Source organism: Falco rusticolus, chromosome 4, assembly GCF_015220075.1.
Source record: "Falco rusticolus isolate bFalRus1 chromosome 4, bFalRus1.pri, whole genome shotgun sequence".
Taxonomy (NCBI): domain Eukaryota; kingdom Metazoa; phylum Chordata; class Aves; order Falconiformes; family Falconidae; genus Falco; species Falco rusticolus.
The window spans coordinates 111,495,232-111,514,819 of NC_051190.1; the positions used below are offsets into that span (position 1 = coordinate 111,495,232).

At 44.1% G+C, this 19,588-nt stretch overlaps 1 protein-coding gene and 1 long non-coding RNA gene across 2 annotated transcripts in view; one reads left to right on the forward strand and one right to left on the reverse strand.

The window, feature by feature from the left end:
* Positions 1-8,260: 8,260 nt before the first annotated feature.
* Positions 8,261-11,652, reverse strand: IL6 (interleukin 6). Its single transcript, XM_037383856.1, has 4 exons — positions 11,383-11,652; positions 11,179-11,292; positions 10,812-10,958; positions 8,261-8,587 (listed from the first exon to the last, which is right to left on the reverse strand). Exons 1-4 carry the CDS (start codon positions 11,650-11,652, stop codon positions 8,396-8,398), a joined length of 723 nt encoding a protein of 240 aa, XP_037239753.1. The 3' UTR covers positions 8,261-8,395.
* Positions 11,653-16,421: 4,769 nt separating this feature from the next.
* The window catches only part of LOC119147303, a 40,591-nt gene continuing 37,424 nt past the window's right edge, over positions 16,422-19,588 (forward strand). The window contains exon 1 of the long non-coding RNA XR_005103988.1: positions 16,422-18,313. This is a non-coding gene — a long non-coding RNA (uncharacterized LOC119147303). The remainder of the gene's footprint in view (positions 18,314-19,588) is intronic.

Sequence of the window (19,588 nt, forward strand, 5' to 3'; positions counted from 1 at the left end):
ATTGGGTTTTGCTTCTGACAAGGGTATGCAGTACCCAAAATGCAGCAGTGAGAGGGTGGACCCAAACACCTGCAGAGGTGTATTTCATGCGCTCTGTTGTGTGTCAGACATCTGGGGATGTGGTTTGTGGGTCTTAACCACCACATGGTTGCTCTGGCTGTTTTCCAACAATAGTATTATTTGGCAAGAGGCAGAGAAATAGGGAAGTGTGCTTGTCTCTTTTTCATTGAAAGATTTACATACATAAGTGTGGGTATATCAAGCACAGGCCATATTCTGTGACCTTACCATGCTGAAAATTTCCCTTAAAAGTAGTTGTAGTTCAGGTTTTTTTGAGACTTGGAATTACTGGATAAGTATTGTTTATATAGTTCTTACTTTTAAAATTTTGCTTTATGCACATTGGATAGCAAATTTTTGGTAATTTCACTGCTGTTACGGAAACAAGTGAAATTACTGTCTCTTAACAACACACCCAAGTGTGGTTCAGGAGAGTCATTAGCATAGAATCTTTGAATTTTCAAATTGATGAAAAGGTCTTTTGTGGTATATTTAACTCAAGTTAAATTAAATGCCAATATGTAGTACACCATTTTTCATTTGTGCAACCAGACAGTTTAATTCAGTATAGCTCACTCTCTGTAACTAAAAGATAAGAAACTCCTTAAATAAACAGTACTTCCCCCCCCCCCCCCCTTTAAAAAAACAGAATAAGCATTAATCATTGTTCTTGGTAATTAACTGTAAGGTAGCAAAACCCAGGATTTTTTCTTTCAAGTTTAAAAATGAGGGAATCTTTGGTAGCAATATCTTAAAATTACTTTGCAGTTATTGTAATTTTCACACAATTCAGATTTGCTTGTAAAAGCAGATCAGTGTTCTGTGAAGCTATACATTAAACAGATTCCTATGAAGAATCTTAATTCCCTGACAGAACTTCAGCAAATATTCTAGTTTTAACAAGACTTGAGGTTTGTTTTGGGTTTTTTTGGTGGTGCGGGGAAAAAGAGGGCAGGTCTCTGAAGTGAAGTGGAGGGACTCTCATGTTTGTCAAGGCTGTGGGCTAGGGACTTGAAGTTAGGTGTTATTTGTTCCAAATGTTTTAATCTCTAATTTTTGCTCTTCCATCTTTCTCCCAGTAAAACCTGAGAAAGTTTCATTTTACTGTTGGATGGGAGGCACTTAAAGAACAAACGTGAGCTTCCCTGCTTGACTGTATTGATCTCTGTCAAGTGAATCAGTGGCTTCTGCAGCCAGGTATGCGTTCTTTCCTGCCATGGGATTTGACGAGGACCATGCATGAACTCTTAGTGTTAGAATAAAGTTGATGAGTGTAGTTTACTGCAAATTGAGCTGTGTCTTCCACAGCTGAGCTCAAGGCTACAGCCTGAGATGTGTGAGATAAAATCATTGTGCCCTTCCTGTGTGCTGGGAAGATTGTATGTACAAACTTTGAGGTATCCAGCTGATCTTACCTGGAGATAAGAATTGTTTGGCTGTGTGCCTTGTGCCTGCAAAGTGGAGGTGGAGTGTGGCTGTGGTTGCCTCAGTGTCAGGGAAATACCCCAGGTGGAGGCTGTTGCTCAAGCTGGAGCCTGTTGTACCTGGTGGCAAACAAGTGCATGTGGGGCAGAGGACCCTCAGCCTGGATCAGTCTTAGGAAGATCACCGGTTGCCGTGCTCACTATGCCGCTTGCCAAAAATGAGGGCATCTTGAGGATTTTAATGCAAGAGCGCCCTGCTCTCAGTCTCAGGTGAGCTGCATTCCCATGCCCGTGGTCCCTTAACAGCAGGAAGACATTTCTCCTTGTCAGAAGGTGGTCTGCCTCTCGGCTGCTTTGTGCAAGAGTGACAATGGCAACAATGGCTTTTGTTTGGTCTCCAGAGAGGGTGTCTATGAACAAGGGATCGTCCTTAACCCAGGACTGGAGAAATGGGTGGTTCCTCCTCCTCCAGCCAGACTGTGTGAAATGCTAGCGAAGTGTCGGGGGTTATGATTGGCAAGGAGCAATACGGTGTCCTGTCTTGTGGTTATCTTGTTCACTGGCACGCTGACCGCAACTGCTGATGGAACAATTTATATATGTTCTATCATTTCTGTATTTTCTTAAAACTGCCTTTCCCATCATTGTATCTAACTGGAGTCAGACGATCAGTTACGACCTGGTACAATTGGGTAATCGTGGTGGGCAGCAACTCTTCAGCCCGCAGCTGTGACAGCTGCTTTAGCAAAGCATCTCCTGCAAGCTGGACTCTGAGGAGCTGCCCTCGGGTGTTGGCATAGCAGACAGTGCAGAGATGTTGGGTTAAGAGATGGGGAGGGAGAAAGTTAGGGTCATGAAAAGAGAATAAGGACAGGGAGGTCAGTCAGAAGAAGAATAAAGAGTAGGAAAAATGGACACGACTTTAAAAGGTGAAAATGCAGTAAGTGAGAAGAAGGTATGCACATCAGAGAAGGAGCCACAGAGCCCTGTGATGCTTGGTGTGTGATGCTGATGGAGTCTTGCAAGTTGGACGGTTTTCTTGGTCTTGGTGTGTGGACTGGTAATCTGGTAGTAGGGTGTGGAAAAAACTGGTCTGTTTAATATCATCACTAAACAAAGGAGAGAAAAAAAAAACCCACAACTGGCTTTTAGTGTAAATTTGTTCTTAAGTTAAACTACAAAGGAAGCTACTTGTTTGCTCCAAAAACTCTTTCAGAGCCTGGCCAGCTGGGAGGTAGAAATGAAGCTGATAGGAAGTTTGGAACAATTATTTTAATTCTGCTGCAAATTCCTGGTGTAGACACAGCTGGTATAAAGTCACTGTACTGTATCTCATTGGAGTTAGGAAACAGAGGATACATGCTTTTTTTCCTAGAATTAATTAATCAGCAAAACTCATATTAACATACACTTACAGCTTTCAAACATGTAAACTCTGCAGACCAAAACAACGTTCATAATTTTGTCATAACAGGCCTTTGTTGGCAACGTATAAAATCTGTTCTTTGCTTCTTTGTACAGCCATCTTCCACAATGGCTGTAAAAGACAAAGTACTTCTTGAGATGTATTTTTTCTGCACTGTGTTGTAAGGGAAACAGGTATCTAACACATCGTTTTTATCAGGGAAGAAAAAAGCTAAATCAAACTATACCCTGGGTATTTTTGGAAATATGTTGTTACAGACTTGGAATTTAAGCTATGATGATACTGATGATAGATTTGGAAATACAAGCTCATTATATGTGTTCTCACCACAGGAGAAGAGACCACATCCTGGTTAAATGTCATAAGACTAATTTTGACAAGTGACTACTTAATTGCAATTTCTAAATACTTTTCCGTGATGGCGTGCAGTGCAATAGCTGTGTCTTGGTTAAGACTGTGGGTTATGTGCATTGTTTCTTGGTTATGCTCATGTTAATTCAGGATTAGGAGGTGGGTAAGACAGAGGGGATGCTTATCTTTGAATTGGGAAAAGATACTTACTCTCATTATTTCTGCTGATTAAGAAATGCCAAATTTCTGTCAAAAATAAGTTCAAGCAATTGCATTGCATAGCAGCGAGCAGCTACTAGCCTAGGAAGTGAGATAAGCCTGGATTATGTTCTAGTTATGTTTCTCAGGGTCCACTTTATTCTTATAGACAGATCTCCAAATGGTGCAATTTGTGACACTGCAACCTGAAAGCAATCCCTTTCCAGCCGGACTGGAAGATTGCCTGTACGTCTGCCTTCACCCCGAATGGTCTCTCTTCTAACAAATTTCATTTTCTTTTATAGTCCTGCCCCAGGTCACTGAGCTATATGATTAGGAGCAGTATAGGTCTTGCAGTTTGAGGGATGTCTTTGAACTTTGTTGTATTTGTTAACACATGCTAATGTGGGATCCACAGGTGTAGTCAATATATAGTCCCTTTTCCCTTTACATCTCTTCCCAGATTGTTAGAAGTGGAAGAGGAGACAAAGGCTGTTGCTGTGCAGTAGTGCAGTAGCTAATTTTTCTCTTTTGAGCTGAGGATGGGACTTTGAGCTTTCCTGAGGTGTTTTTACTTTTTTTTGTGTGTTTAACAGCTGTAAGTGATTCTCTCAGGTAATAAAACTTTTACTATAATTTGCTTATACATCATATTGACCCTATTTATGTGGTACCGGATGTAAATCTATCTGTTAATACAGGATTAGTTGTCTCTTAATCCCTTTGAATTTACCACAAAAACATTTGCTGTTATTTAAACCAGTCAGGGTTTTGCCCTTGGTATAGTTGAAATGAATGAAAATCTTGAAAATACTGTTAGGTAAGCACTGTCTGGTAGAAATAATTATGGCAGGGCGAATCAAATCTCAGTTTTCTTGATCTGAAGATTAATGTTTGATTTCTTAATATATTTTTTAAAAACAGATTTTCTTGTGAAAGATTGAATCTTCTCAGGTTCTGGTCACTGAAATTCAGATTGCAAAATTTCTGCAGTGTGTCTTCCTGCCAAAGTCAGTCTTGAAAGTATACCAAGATTTCGTTAAATGTGTTTAGATTACAGAAATCAGTTTATTTTTTTTAGAGTTCAGGGAGGAAGGGGGATTCTGGTGTTGGAGCCCTCAGAGGTGGCATTTTCTGGGGTTGAGGGTGTGGGGTTTGGTTTCCCTCCTATCAAGAACAAAAATTCACAGAGAGAGATAGCAGAAATTATCTTAATCATTCTACTCAAGAAGCAAAGGGTTTACAGAAAGCTTCCCACCCAATATCACAAGGTTTGTAGTAATATATTTGGCAGCATTTCTTGACCATTAGGGGTCTGACTTTGATGTATACTTACCTTTCCACCATTTTATCTTTTAAATTTAATGTGGAAAGGATTCTCAGCTGCAAGGTACAGTGGCAAACTTAAGGGGGAAGTTTCCCATTGAGCTAAACAAACCTAATGATTCATTACTGCTGAAAAGCGATCCTGCTTCCCTTGCTTCGCTGGGGACCTAACTCTTTCATCTCATGTAGCATCAGCTCTATCTTGCTAACCTCACTTGCCATCAGCTGTTAATAAAATCTGTGAAGGCACTAGAACTGCAGACAGTCTCTTTCAAGTAGTTGGTTTTTTTTCTGCCAAAATTCAGTGTTTCCATCAGTACATAGGTTACTGGGCAGGAGATGTTATCACAGCCTGGGAAGTGGGTCAGGCTGAAATGTTTTCCTTTTTTCTTTTTTAAAGTTTCTTACACATCTGATGGAAAACTGTAGTTAGAAAAGTGATTCTTCAGAGACTGTAATTGCAAAAAAAAAAAAAGTTAATTTGGCATTACAGATTAAGTTGCATTCTGCCTTTTCATTCCTCATCTAGCATTTTAGTGTCATAGCTACAGCACTGAGGAATATTTTGTTTCTCATCTTTAACGCTATCTTTTAATACTATGGGCTTTTTCTTGCATACTGTAGAGTGTATGCATGTTTTTTAACAGCTTTACCCTCTTCCTGCAAAGGAAAAGCAAATTCAGGATGAAGGGAGTTAGTAATCTGTCAAGCACTCCGAAGTCTCTGTGAGGTTAATAGGTAGGGATGCAGTGGGAACATGGGGAAGGGGATCTGCAGGGCGAGGCTGGTCTTGTACAGCAGCAGCCAAAACACTTCTTTGGTGGGTAGTTTCGTAGTGTTTATGGGCAATTATTAATAGGTCTTGGGTTTGGGGTTTTTCCCTACTCACTGGCTGCTCAGTGAGTTAGCTTGTCAGTTAGGAGCGCTTTTCAGTAGAAGCATTAGGGTATTTCATTGTTGCTAAAAGTAGCACAGTTACTTTTGAGGATTGGTTTAGAAGTTTGGAACACAACTTTTACTATTGTTTGGGGGGGGGTGTATGTCTGCAGTGGTCTGCCAACTAAAATAAAAGCCCACGTGTGTTTATTGATTGTTGTAAAATACTTTCTACACAACAAACTGGAAAACGGATACTAGGCTGGTTAATTTGAGTGGCCCCACAACATACTAAACAGTGTTAAGTTCTCCTCTGACTGCCGTATGAGTTCCCCGCTGCAGGTCTTCATGTGCCACAGACACCAACGATTATAGATTTCAGCAAGTGATGCTTATCCTGGGGGCAGTCCCTGAAGTTGGCACGGTGACAGCAGGACGATGGCCAGCCAGGCAGCTGCTGCAGCCAAGTACCCAGAGAATTGCAGGTGGCTGTGGAGGAGCCACAGGTAGAATGATGGCACCACAGTGGCAGCATCAGTGATACTCTGAACTCCGGGAAGGACCTGAAAGTTGACCTCCCCACCCAGCTAGTGGTAATCTTTGCTCATCTTCTACATCCTACGATGTAGTAGCACTTGTATCCTTACTAGAATTGTGGGCAGCCTGGGGTGGCCATCAGCTGAAGGGTGCCAGTGGGAAGTGTGGATGCTTGTCTGTCGATTGCATGGGATTTCAGTACCCTCTGTCTTAAATGCTTCCTAGCATTCAAGGAGGAAATCGGTGTGAGTTTGTGTAATTGCAGTGTACGTAGTAACTAATGGTGATCTGGGCTAGGCACCCACTGCTGGGAGAGGCGAGACCAGGGGATGCCTTTCTTTTTGGTCTCTTTCTTCTCCTCCTCCCTGCCCCCACCACCCCCCTCCCCCCCCCTCCCCGGCTACTGCATAGTAGTAATGAAGGCCTTTAAAGGTCCAATGTGGGATCCACATTTGAGTCTCGTAGCTATTACAGCCATAATAAGCACCAGAATGGCCTCTAACCAAATGGTCACTGAGAAAATCTCCTTGAAGGTAAGCTGTGGAAAAAGCCACACCAGGCTTTCCTACGTCCGCTAGAGCACATGACAGGACTGCTAAAGCAGAATCTTCTATGTTGTGAGAAAACCCCATTCACCACAGATGTCTTGGAAGTGACCACCTTGAGGCTGCCTCATTCCTTCTCCAGATGTTGCACAACTTCAGATGTTGGTTCTACCATATTGGGCAAAGCTGTGGTTTGGTTTATTTTGAGCCTCTTGAGATGCGGGCTCTGGGTGGACTGGTCACTGTTTTGGCATCCCCAGCAGTGGAATGTGTGTGTGGACAAGCAGATCACTCAGAGGAAGAGGAGAGTTTACTGACATCCTTATCCACATTCCAGGGCTTGCCTTTCATCTCCTCATCTGCACCACTGTGCTGCAAGAAAGAGAGAGGGTAATTAGCGTTCCACCGCTTCCAGGGACAAAGCTCCAGGGGCTTCTGCTGCTTGCATCCCTTGTGTGTTCTGCGAATTCCCCTGAGTTTGGGGATGCCAGGTACCTGCGCAGCTGCAGTGAAGCAGATGATACAGCGCAGGAATGTTTCAGCAGTTTGGTACTCGGGTTAAGGACCTGGGTGTTTGTTTTTTTTTTTTCCTTTACAGTATTCAAGGATGTGCGTTCCTGTTACGTGGCCTGTCCATGCTAGTGGAATATAAATAACAAAAGGCAAATGCATTAAACTGCCAACAGTCACTGACATCTCGGCAGCAATATGTTGATTTATATCACCTGAGGAGAGCACCTAAGATGGGGGTTTTTTTCTGCTTCTTGGGGGAGAGGGGAGAAATACTTAATCAAACTTGGAAAATTCCCTTGGATGACATCAGTGAGTCTGATGAAGTGATGATATTCACATCAAAGCTGTTAATGTGGTATCTTGCCATTTTATTTGTTTGAAAGAGATTGTTTGACTTGTAAGCAGATGCCTACAATTAGGATTTTATGGAGTGTTCCTTACTAAGTATAGGGGACTCATTGTTTGTTCGTTTCGCGAGAGCAGTGATGCTTTATCATGTTTCATTCTGAAGTGCCGGTGTTTAGTGCATCTGATTCCTTTATATCCTATTTTAAGAATTCTGTGTTGATCTAGCTGTCTGTGTATGTATGTATGTATGTATGCATTATGTAGGTAACTGACCTGATTATAGAGATAAAATTTAAATTCTTGAATTGTTATTTTGATAATTGTAGGTATTAAAAATTGGGATACATTAGGGTTCCTTAGTCTTATTTAAAGTTCAGACAGGTTATACAGGTTTTTGTAAAATCAGCTTTTATTTGTTCTAAAAATATAAATAAGTCATAAATACCATCTCTCAAATAGTTTAAAAAGCATAAGTTATACAACAATTTTTCTGGCTTCTGAAAATATTTTTTTGTTGAATACCTATTAAGTAAGTTGATATTCTGCATAGTACCATTAGAAATGATATAAAATACATCCTTTGTTTAAATTATTTCTAAATATTGAAAATATAAATAGGAAACATTAGAAATTAATAAATATTTTAAATACAATAAATAGGTTCCTAGAAGGAAACAGGAATGTATATAAATGCAAACCATTGTTACTATCTCTGGTTCTTAAAACAGAACAACACTGTCGTCTGCCACGTGACAGATTTGTAACAAAGGACTGTGCCTGAATTAAAACATTCAAACACTGAAACTCCTGATATTTTTCAAATAGCGAATGGCCCTCACTGTTTTCTCCATAAATGAAGTAAAGTCTCGGAGGATGAGGTGGGTGGTGATCTTCTCTATCCAGATCTTATCGGACTTCAGCTTTGCGCGGAGGGATTCCTGGGTAGCTGAGTCCGGGATGATCACTTCATCAGGATTGATCACCTGTGGAAAAAAAGACAGCATTGGGGTGCCCTGGTTAAAACATGTAATTGAGCTTGTTGGAGAGCATCACTTGGTATGTATAATTATGTTCCCGACCAGCTGTGTGTCCACACTTTCTGTACTGCAGATGACAGACCTCCCTGGGACCTGTGTTTCCCTGCAGCCCTGCTTCCACGGTGGGGTTTGGGGTACGTTGATGCCTGCTACGATCACTGTGCAAGAATCGGAGCATCTCGTCTGATCTATACAGTTTGTTCTGGTTCTGGTTTGAATGCAATGTCCGACATCGCAGCCCAACACACGCTGCACTGAACAGATCAACGCACTTCTGCTGTCTGCCGGCTGCGTGGTTAGTTGGGAAGATGCTGATCATGATTTGTCCTAACCTGTACTGGCTGCTACATCCTGAGTCATAAGTTAATTAGATGACATTGGAGTACTCTCACATTTTATAGTGGATTAACAGCTCCCAAAGATGTCAGACTTGTTTAGCTGCTTAATTCCTACTTTCCAGGCATTTAGGCATGTGGGACTCTGTCACCAGCTTTCACTCATGTGTGGAATTCTAACTGCAAGATGAGTAGAAGGAGTTGTGTACCCAATGCTGACTGACAGTGCTGGGTACCTGGTACCTAAATGCCTTTTAAGAACTTGTCCCAGGAAGCGGGTAGGTGACTTCTGAAAAGGGGAGTTACCTAATCATGGAGCTGTTGTAGATGACTTCGGATCTGAAGTCTAACAATAAAGTGTCTGCTTCATCCTGGTTTTAGGATCTCTCCTACCCTTTAACAAGTGACAAAAACAAGTGCAGCTCCTTCTGGAACATCTTTTTTTGTGAAATTCAGTTAGAGATGAATATTCTTTCTGTCCAGACTACTTGGAAGCGGATTCTGATCACACACCCAGTTACTTATACATCCAGCTCCTCGTTGCACACTGTAAAAGTTTGTATCTGGATGTTCACACAGGTATTGGGCTGTTGGCTCTATCTGACCACAAGTGACAGATTCTGTCCTTGCTCTCCATGCCTTAACATAGCAGATAGACTTCTCTCAAAGAAAAATTTCCAGCCTGGAGATCAAGACTCCTGAAAAATTCCATAGATTCTAGAAGTACAGGTTTTGCTTTTGATCACTGTTTAATTCTGCCTGTTCCAATTACCTCTATCCTACTAATTTTCCAAAAAAATAATCAGTCTCCCCCAGTTAGGAAGTGAACCCTTCTGCAAACTAATATATCAAGTTGGAAGCCAGTGATCCGTTGCAGTCTTATGATGGGACTATTATTCTTAGCTAGCACAGTGTGCAAAAAGCAGCTCAGCTCCCTTTCACTTAAAAAATGATGGACATAAATAAAGATGCTAGGAAAGGTATGGCAAACACACAATGGGCTTTTTGGAGGCCAAAGAACACCTTGAAGGAAATAATGCCCTGGGATTTCTGCAGTCCTTACTCACCTGGCTGCTTCATACTCAGGCAAATAGTTTCCCTGACGACAAAGTACGCACTCATGTTAAGGGTTTGCTAATATAAGGAAGAACTGCAAGAATGAAGTGAATTTTTGAAGTGTGATCTTTCGGAGCTCTCTAAAACGTGGCAAATGACTGTCAGAAGTGAGCAGCATTTAGTTTACTGAATGAAGAGAATCTATTACCAGCACCATGTGTGCTTTTCAATAGGCAGCACCTTTTATTTAGTCATTAACCTACATTCTGAATTTAACAGGCTTCCTTGATTTTTAAGCTAAATTTCGGAGAGTTTTGAAGATTAGTAATTTTGTAAAAATGTATTTAAAAACCCCTAACCATTTAAATAAAAGCCAAGTTAACTTCCACTTCTCAGGTGGTTGCAACATTAGAAGGCTTGGGCTGAACTGCAGTTCCACAATTAGGAACAGGCTCCCTGAGAAATCTTATTTCTGTTAGCCAGGCAGCATCAGTATATTTGTCCTTAAAACAATGATGCATTTCATTGCTGGTTTGGAAATTAGACAAAACAGTAGAAAGTAGGAAGAATCGTTGCTTTTAGAAAAGAAAACAAAACCTTGTAAAGCCTGTAAGTTACGTCATAAGGGTAAGTATCTGAGCGGGAGGCACCATCACCTGCTTCCACTGAGAGAAATGAAAGTGGGAAATGTTCCGCTTCTGTTTCCGCCTCCTGTTTCTCTGCGTACCCGTCAGTGCTAAGCCACAACAATTATTGGGGTGAACGTAAAACCAACTCACCATCTGCCTTATGGTGCGTGCCAGGTGCTCTGTACTATAGCACAGCGATTCAACGTTTTGCTTTTCACTAGTAAAAGTTTCTTGTACGTGTGCAAGGTATGTCTGAAAGGTATAAAGGCCGCTGGAGATTTTCCTCAAGCATTTCTCCTGAAATGAGAGAAAGGTGAGAAAGTCACTTAGAGCTCCGAAACGCCTCCGTCGCAGTTATGCTAAGCGGACGATGCTGATGCGGAGCGTGGAGGTCTGTGCTGTGCCGAAGCCAGCTGGAGCCGGCACAGATCTTTAGGTCGACTTCCACGGGTTTTGGAGCAGGCGGGAGTCGCCCCAGGTGTATAGGGTTAGCCCGGAAAGGAGAGCGGTTTCTTGCCTCATCGAAGCCGGCGAGCAGACACCCGTCTTCCTCCGTCACCTTGGGGAGGTTGAGGTTGTTCTGGACGAGCATTTCCATGCTGTTCCCGCAGACGGTGAACTTCTCGCACATCTGGGGAGAGACACCGAGAGCTTGGGTCGCACCTCGGCCGGGGCCGGCTGCGAGCGAGCGGGTGCGGGCGCCCGGCCGCCCCCTACCCACCTCCTCCTGCAGCTGGGCCGCCCGGGCGTGCAGCAGCCGCGCCAGCCGCACGCAGTCGGGCAGCGCCGCCCGCCGCGCCGCCGCCTCCTCCAGCTCGGCCTCCCCCGAGGAGTCGGCGGCGGGCAGCGGGGCGGCGGCGGCCCGCGGCAGCAGCAGCAGCAGCAGCAGCAGCAGCGGCGGCGGCAGGGCGGCGGCGGCGCGGAGGGCGGGCGGGCGGCGGCCGGCACGGTCGCGGTCACGGTCACAGCCACGGCCCCGGGGAAACTTCATGGTGCGGCTCCTCGGCTCTAGCCCCTTCTCGCCGGGCGGGCTGGCGGGCTGACTGAGCTCCGGGCATCCCTGAACGTGTATTTATCGAGGGGGCTTCGAGATTATTCATGGCCCGGGAAAATCCGGCGTTGAGACCGCGGGGGCGTGTGCGCGGCGCAGCGCTCAGGGCTTGACACGGCGCTCGGCCCGTCCGAGCGGGGCGGCGGGATTGTGAAACGGGCCGGGGGGGCAGCCGAGAGGCCGGCGGCGGCATGAAGTCATCGCGCTCCTGCACGGTAACTCCTTGCGGGCCGGGCTACCCCCGCCGCCGGCTCACCTGGCCCCGCCGCCGGCTCACCTGGCCCCGCGGGCCGGGCTACCCCCGCCGCCGCCACCGGCTCTCCTGGCCCCGGCGGGCTGGGGCCGCGGCCACCCGGTGCAGCCCCGGCAGCCTGCGAGCCCGCCGACTCTAGCCGCACAGAAAGTCTCGGTAACCATACCTACCTACCTACCTACCTACCTACCTCTGTAGCTACACACTTTATATGTTTTCATGTGTTCTCGTGTGTTTTTAATGTTTTATACCTGTCGTATTGTGTGCATTTACCTCTATATTTTAGCTGGTTTTGTTACTTACGTGAAACTAAATGCATGTGTTTAGGTGCTGGCTATGTGTAAGTGCTAAGTTGCCGCTCTCCCTGTGAGCTAGGTATGAGTAGGATGACATACATCACGTGCGAACACTTTAAATGCACAGGAATGGACCACAGCCAGCTCCTGCGGGAGGGTGGCTGCAGGAAATGCCGGGAAGGTCCCCGTTATCTGCCACCTTATCTCTGCCTGCCCGGGAGGTGTGGTGGGAATTCTAACCTTTCACAGAGGGGCTCTTCACCCCAGGCAAGTGTCCTCATTTGGCTCAGTCTTGTAGAGTCTGGACCGAGTCAAACTGCAAGGCACGCTGGCATTGAACTTCTGGAATGGCTTGAACTGATTTTGGCCAAAGGGACTTTTTTATTTAAAATTAAATTGGTGCCGTTTTCTGCTGGAAGGAAGGCCAGAGGAAGACCTGATTCTGCTTCTGGAGGTGCTAAGAGGAGGGCACAGAGTGGGGAGAAGAGAATGTAGGGCATGAGAGAGAGAGAGAGAGAGAGCGAGGTGATGCAAGGGCTGTACTTGGGCATTCTCATTTGGACTCTCCCCTTTCAAAAGAACAGACACTGCTAACTCATTTTCTAAGAACAGCCTGGGTAGAGAGCTTCAGGAAAGAAGCAGGGTACTACTGGCTTTTTACTTAGTATCTCATTCTGCCAGCAGCGGAAAGGCAGCTGCTGTAATTCTGCCCAGTGGAGAGAGATTAGTGCTGAAACACAAGTGTGAGAGAGCGATTTTCAACGGCAGCAATCCATCTCAGCCAGTTCCCTGAGCATGGCAGAAGGGAGCCATAGCAATAACCTCTGTGTAGTTAGCTTTATAGCTATATAATCTTCTGTTAGACCCTTGCCAGGTCTGCGGTGTTGGGCATAAGAATAAAGCATACCACTCGTGGTATGTTTGACGAGTATCAAATTAAAAGACACGATTGCAAGGTGCCAAAGGATTAAAACAGCCAGACCAGATGAGCTCAATGCTCCTGACAAGTCCGATATTTGCCTTCTGATAGCCATCAGGGGCAGATGCAGCTGGGATGGCAATTCCTGCCTCCCTCTCTTTCCGTCTGTGATAGCACACGGATTTCCTTCCACTGCCAGGTGGCCCATAGGCTATTAACTTTTCCTTTACCTAACCTAACTGAAAATACTATTCCTAAAATCACCAAAACTTAGTAGAAGGCTACCTTTCCTCCATAATATCTTTTCAGCAGACCTTCTGTAAGTTAGCTTTGTTTGTGGCTCTGTCATTTTTGATTTTGTAAGTCTGTTTCTCCTTGTGCCATGGAAATGTCTGTTCCTTAGCAATTTCCAGAGAACCTTTTTGTGCTGATGACTCTTATACAGGGATCAGTCTTGCTGATGTGCGTAGTTACATCTTCCGAGTGAAATAAAAGGAAATTTCTGCTGTTGTTCCTCATCCAAATGTCTCTAAACCTTCAGTTATTATTGGCTCCTTTTGGGGTTTTGCTTATTCTGTGATATGATTGTCCTCGTGACTTTTCAAAAGTACAGAATATACTTACATGCTCCAGTGGAGGTTGCTCATTAATGCCTTATAAACTCAGTTTGATAATCTAGGACAAAGCATAGCATTCAAGGGAAGGAGGAACTAGAATTTACACAATAGTATTAAAATACTTCTGCTATTACTTTAGACAGTTTCTTACGGAAAACTACTTTTTTTTAATTGATGCTGCACATAAAAGAAATACTTGGCACTGATCTATCTATAATAATGGTTAAAGTTTAGAGAGGGCTTAAAGGGGGTTAATTCTACTGTACTACACTGAGTTACTCCAATTCATCAGTAGCCATGTTCAAAATGTAGTAAGCTCCGAACAAACAGCACTTGCTCGTGAGTTAGCTGCAGGTCAGGAGATTTGCCTGTTGGTACTTTAAAATGTATAAGTAGTATCACTGAGACTCGTAAGGTATGATTTCTAGATACAGAGGAATCTCTTTCCTCCATACAGTATATATTGTATATACTGCCGATTGCTGTTCTTGTATCCTTTTATTGCTATTGTTCTTCATTTCCCTGTACAGGTGCTTTTTTTTCTTATCGTTTATACTATAAACCAGATGGCTGCATCCTGACATACAAAACCTTCCTAAGGTGAGATCTCAGAAATTCTCAGTGTTTATCCAACTTTTCCTTCTTTCTGAGCAATGAGCATTACCATTGTACATTTCTGTGGGAGCAGAGGGGCCAGTTCTGGATGTTGTAAAAAATCTCCTCAGACTGTCCACACATGAAAATTACTCCTGATTAGTTGAGGAGGTGGGTTTGTAGCCAGGGAGCCTATCCAGATCGTCCCATGTGTCCAACTCTGTTTTCTAGGATGAGTGTGGCAACTCACAGACCCATTCGAGAGCAGGTGCTGTTTCTTCTAGAATTGTTTTGCCTGGGAGCAAGCCCACGCCACTTTTGCTGCTGATAACCTGGGAGATTTGCAGACAGGAGGCTGTTTTCAGGAGAATGCAGTGGCCACTGAAGAATTCAGCAGGCTGCAGAGCTGTCACGGTCATAGCTTGTCACCCCTCTTCTCTCAGCCATCAGACGGGTCTGCAAGCAATCCCACCAGGGGCTGCGGTAAAACCCAGTGCTACTGGCAGCAGCAGGAGACCTTGCTTGCTGAATGCCGAGTCAACTAAATGGCTATATAAATGGCATTCCTAGATGGAAAAATATGGTATTTTAATAAAGTAGGAGAACTACTAGAGCTGCAGTATATTCCACTGATTTATTTGTGTGTTTGGTTTGACCGTTTTTTCTTTCTAATAATCTTGACTTTTCTACAATAGTAATACAGACCACTAAAGCTTATTCTGAGATGATGCCTTCAAATTGTACTGTTGATGATAAAAGAAGGAATATAACTAAACATGTGTGTTCTTCTGTAAAACAGGAAACCACTGCTCCTGGGAAACTACGGGCCGGTCAGTCTCGCCTCCATGCCTGACAAGATCATGGAGCAGATCTTCCTGGAAACTATGCTAAGGCACGTGGAAAATAAGGAGGTGACTGGTGACAGCCAGCATGGCTTCACTAAGGGCAAATCATGCCTGTCAAATTTGGTGGCCTTCTACAATGGAGTTACAGCCTTGATGGATGAGGGAAGAGCAACTGTTGTCATCTACCTGGACATGTGCAAAGCTTTTGTCACTGTTCCGCATGACATCCTTGTCTCTAAAGTGGAAACATGGATTTGATGGGTGGACCACTTGGTGGATAAGGAACTGACTGGGTGGTTGCACTGAAAGAGTTGTGGTCAATGGCTCAATGTCCACATGGAGATCGGTGACAAGTGGCGTTCCTCAGGGGTCAGTACAGGGACCAGTGCTGTTCGACATCTTTGTTGGTGACATGGACAGTGGGATGGAGCACACCCTCAGCCAATTTGCTGATGACACCAAGCTGAGTGGTGCAGTTGACACACTGGAGGGAAGGGATGCCATCCAAAGGGACCTTGACAGGCTTGAGAGGTGGGCCTGTGCAACCCCCATGAAGTCCAACAAGGCCAAGCGCAAAGTCCTGCACCTGGGTTAGGGCAAACCCCAGCATCAATACCGGCTGGGCAGAGAAGGGATTGAGAGCAGCCCTGCAGAGAAGGACTTAGGGGTGCCAGTGGATGAAAAGCTCAGCATGGCCTGACAGCCTGACAGTGTGCGCTTGCAGCCCAGAAAGTCAGCTGAATCCTGGGCTGCATCAAAAGCAGCGTGACCAGCAGGCTGAGGGAGGTGATTCTGCTCCTCTGCTGGGCTGTTGTGAGACCCCACCTGGAGTACTGCATTCCAGCTCTGGGGCAACCAACATAAGAAGGACATGGACCTGTTGGAGCAAGTCCAGAGGAGGGCCACAAAGCTCATCAGAGGCTGGAGCACCTCTCCTATGAAGACAGGCTGAGAGAGTTGGGGTGGTTTAGCCTGGAGAAGAGGAGGCTCCAGGGAGACCTTACAGCTGCCTTTCGATACTTAAAGGGGGCTTAAAAGAAAGGTGGGGGACAGACTTTTTAGTAGGACCTGTAGCAACAGGACAAGGGGTAATGGTTTTAATCTGAAAGAAGATAGATTTAGATTAGATATTAGGAAGACATTTTTCACTATGAGGGTGGTGAGGCACTGGGACAGGTTGCCCAGAGAAGCTGTGGGTGCCCCATCCCTGGAAGTGTTCAAGGCCAGGCTGGATGGGGCTTTGAGCAGCCTGGTCTCATGGAAAATGTCCTTGCACATGGCAGGGGGATGGGGACTAGGGATGTTTGAGGTCCCTTCTAACCCAAACCGTTCTATGACTCTACAAAAAGTGTTAGGTTTATCTGTGGAAGAAAATGCCAATTGCTGGTAGACTGTTCAAGTGAGATCGTGAGAATGACTAAAGAAGTAACTTCCAAATGTCTTGAATGAGGTGGAAAGCTGATGTCCAGTTCCCCTGACATATTTTAAGTTGAATCCCTCAAAACTTGGAATAAGAGATCTTGAGATCCTACAGATCTTGTAAAAAGGGGAGATGAGTTCTTTGTAGTCCATCAAGATGTGAACCCTTCACCCATTCTAGAGTTCATTTCTTTTAAGAATCTTTCTATTGAGCATTCACTGACATTACAAGGTCTGTAAATGCTTACATGTCCCTACATTTTCTGGGGTTTCCATGGTCTGAAGCATTAGGAGTAGTATCGTCTTCAACAGTCCATCAAAAATCCCAAGCTTCAAAAACTGGAATTATTTTTTGCCCATGCATTTTCAAATTAATGGTCAGCACTGGCTCCGCTAAGAGCTTGAATGTGTGAATGTTAAACCAAGCTGCCCTGCGCTGTATTTGAGGTGAACAGGTTGAACAGGTCATTAATGTCCTGTGTTCATGTTTCTCATAAGCAAACATCGCTTTGAGAAGCTGCACATCACCAAAGAGTGCTGGTGCACTTGACCGATGGCCTTGAGCTTTTGCAGCTTTGGAAGTTCTTCTCTTCTCTGTTGATTGTTTGCCAGGAAACTGCAGAGATGTTTGGGGATTTTTTGATGAAAAGCTGTGGAATTGCTCATTTTTCTTCCCTAAAAGCAGGCTTGCGTTATTTTTCAACAGGACTAGGATGTGTAGTGATAGACTGAAATATTTTTTTCATGAGTGCATTATACGCAAATGCCACAAATTTCCATGCCTTAAGCTAAATCAGAGGTTTGGAGGAAAAAATCTTACTTAACTTTAAGTTATGCCCTGATTTTTGGCTTTATCTGCTTAATCTCAAGAAGAGATATCATGCTGTGGTCTTCTCTAGTCTACTTCCAGGCTGCCAGGTATGCAGTCCTGCAGGCGAAAGACGTCCTGGAGATAACTGTTCTTGGGGACTATCCGAATGCCACAGGCCACTTTAAATAGATGCATCTCCTTCAAATCAAAATGATTGCAGGCATTTTAACTCCAGAATTGGAATACTGTAACACCCAACAGTGAATGTAGATTTGTACTAGGAGCACTTTGCTGCTGTGGCTGCACTGACAAACACCATCGGGAAGTGATTCCGCAGACTTTCTCATGGAAGGAAGGTAGCTCTCGCTTTGTCTTCGTCACAACGCAGTGTGCCTGGTATGGTGGGTGATGCCTCTTCGTAGGGCTGCATGAGGCACCAGAGCAGAGAACTGGCTGAGTTAGAAACACCCCGGTGGCCTCTGGCCTTTCACAAGCACGATACTTGCACGCTAACTGTTGTATCTGGCTTGTTTGTGATCATCACCCACTATGGCAACACGCTGTTTTGACAAGGATCCCATTTATGAGTACTGTGTTTTAAATTACTGTTGCATTGTGCTTCTATGAAAAATCTCGGTCCCCTTTTACAAATAAATTGACTGTAAATTCCACTTGTGTTTAAGGAACTTCTTGGTTTCCTTTGAGCTCTCTTCGGAGGATGAAAGATGAACATTTGAAGATGTTGTGTGCCGAAAGAGAAGTGTGAAGTTCTTCTGTCCCAGAGGAAGATGATGACGCTGGAAAGAACACAATGAGGAGCCTGAGCGTATGGGAGGTCCTGAATGGTGTAAGTATTTGTTATATTTATCGTTTGTTATATTTAACATAGTACGTTAGATGTAGATTGTGTTTTACAAAGCATTCAAAAAGCAAGTTCTCTCTCTGAGGAGCTTGCTCAATGCCAGAGGAAAGTGAAGGGTTGTCAGTGTTTATCTAATCACGCTCGTGAACGCGTATCAAGTCTAGTTCAGTTCAGTAACCATTGGATCTATTTCACTCTTACATAAAAGTTCAATGTGTTGCTCAATGAAACATCTGTAGATCTAAATGTGTTTACCCTCATTCATGCCTGAATTCTTGGTGCCCATAATCTCTTTATCAAACTGTTGTCTCACACAGTTCGACATTTAGCCGCGCATCCTCGTTCCGCTTTTCTTGTTGACTGCCTTTCTGTGAATTTATAAATTGCCTACGCATAACCCAAGTCACTTAATGATATTTTTGTGTTTTTTCCTGGATAGCAGTAGTTTCTTTCTGCACTGAGAACAGAAGTTGGGTGGTGTCAGCGGTTATTTTTGCCACTGTATGCAAAATGGCGTAAGAGATAGTACTCCTCATGCTTCGGAGAGCTTTATTTCTACATCAGAGCTTAGAATAGGGAAATACAGCTGGATGTGGGCAGATGCAATTTATATCCCATCTGAATATAATAGACACCTAGACTGTCCAGCTGGAGGGCTTTTACATGTGCTATAATGTGGTAGTACTGCTTAACAAGGCCACTGATGAAAGTATTGTAACTCCATCACCAGATTCAGATGCAAGGCTTCAGTACGTTCCTCTTGGGAGATAACGTTTCATTAGCAGTATATATATGTTGGAAATTTATCTTAGGAGATGAGTAACTAGAAAACCAAAATGCGTTAGGCACCTGCAATAATTATTGTGCGGTTTCATGAAGGTTTTCTAGCTCAAGGATCCTGTAGTGACATGGTAGAGCTGCTGTAGTTTGTCACTTTGGTCATACATTTGGCCTTGCAATCTTGTTGAGAAACCTGAGTATCACTACTCAGAAAGTACCTTATCATTGGGGTTTTGGATCTTTCTTCCTTTCTGGGTGAGTTCTAGCAAACTCCTTTATTGTTCTAAACTAAATTTGTGAAAGGTAACCTCTAATCTTCACTCTTACCACACCACTGCTATTAAAGCAAAAGTATCCTGAGAACCAGGCTGGCTATAAGGCTTTTGATCCTATCACCTGAGGGTTCAAGTGGTCTAAGTCCAACTAGATTTTTCCTTCAGATGGCCAATTAGATGGTTTGGTGTTTTCATTTTAGATTGC

Bases quoted from the DNA above. Each gene is read 5' to 3' on its own strand.
- IL6 (XM_037383856.1), bottom strand. From the start codon at position 11,652: ATGAAGTTTCCCCGGGGCCGTGGCTGTGACCGTGACCGCGACCGTGCC. The intron at 11,293-11,382 runs GTGGGTAGGGGG...GTCTCTCCCCAG, and splicing joins CGGCCCAGCTGCAGGAGGAG to ATGTGCGAGAAGTTCACCGT. The intron at 8,588-10,811 runs GTGAGTTGGTTT...TTTTTTCCACAG, and splicing joins CACGCACCATAAGGCAGATG to GTGATCAATCCTGATGAAGT.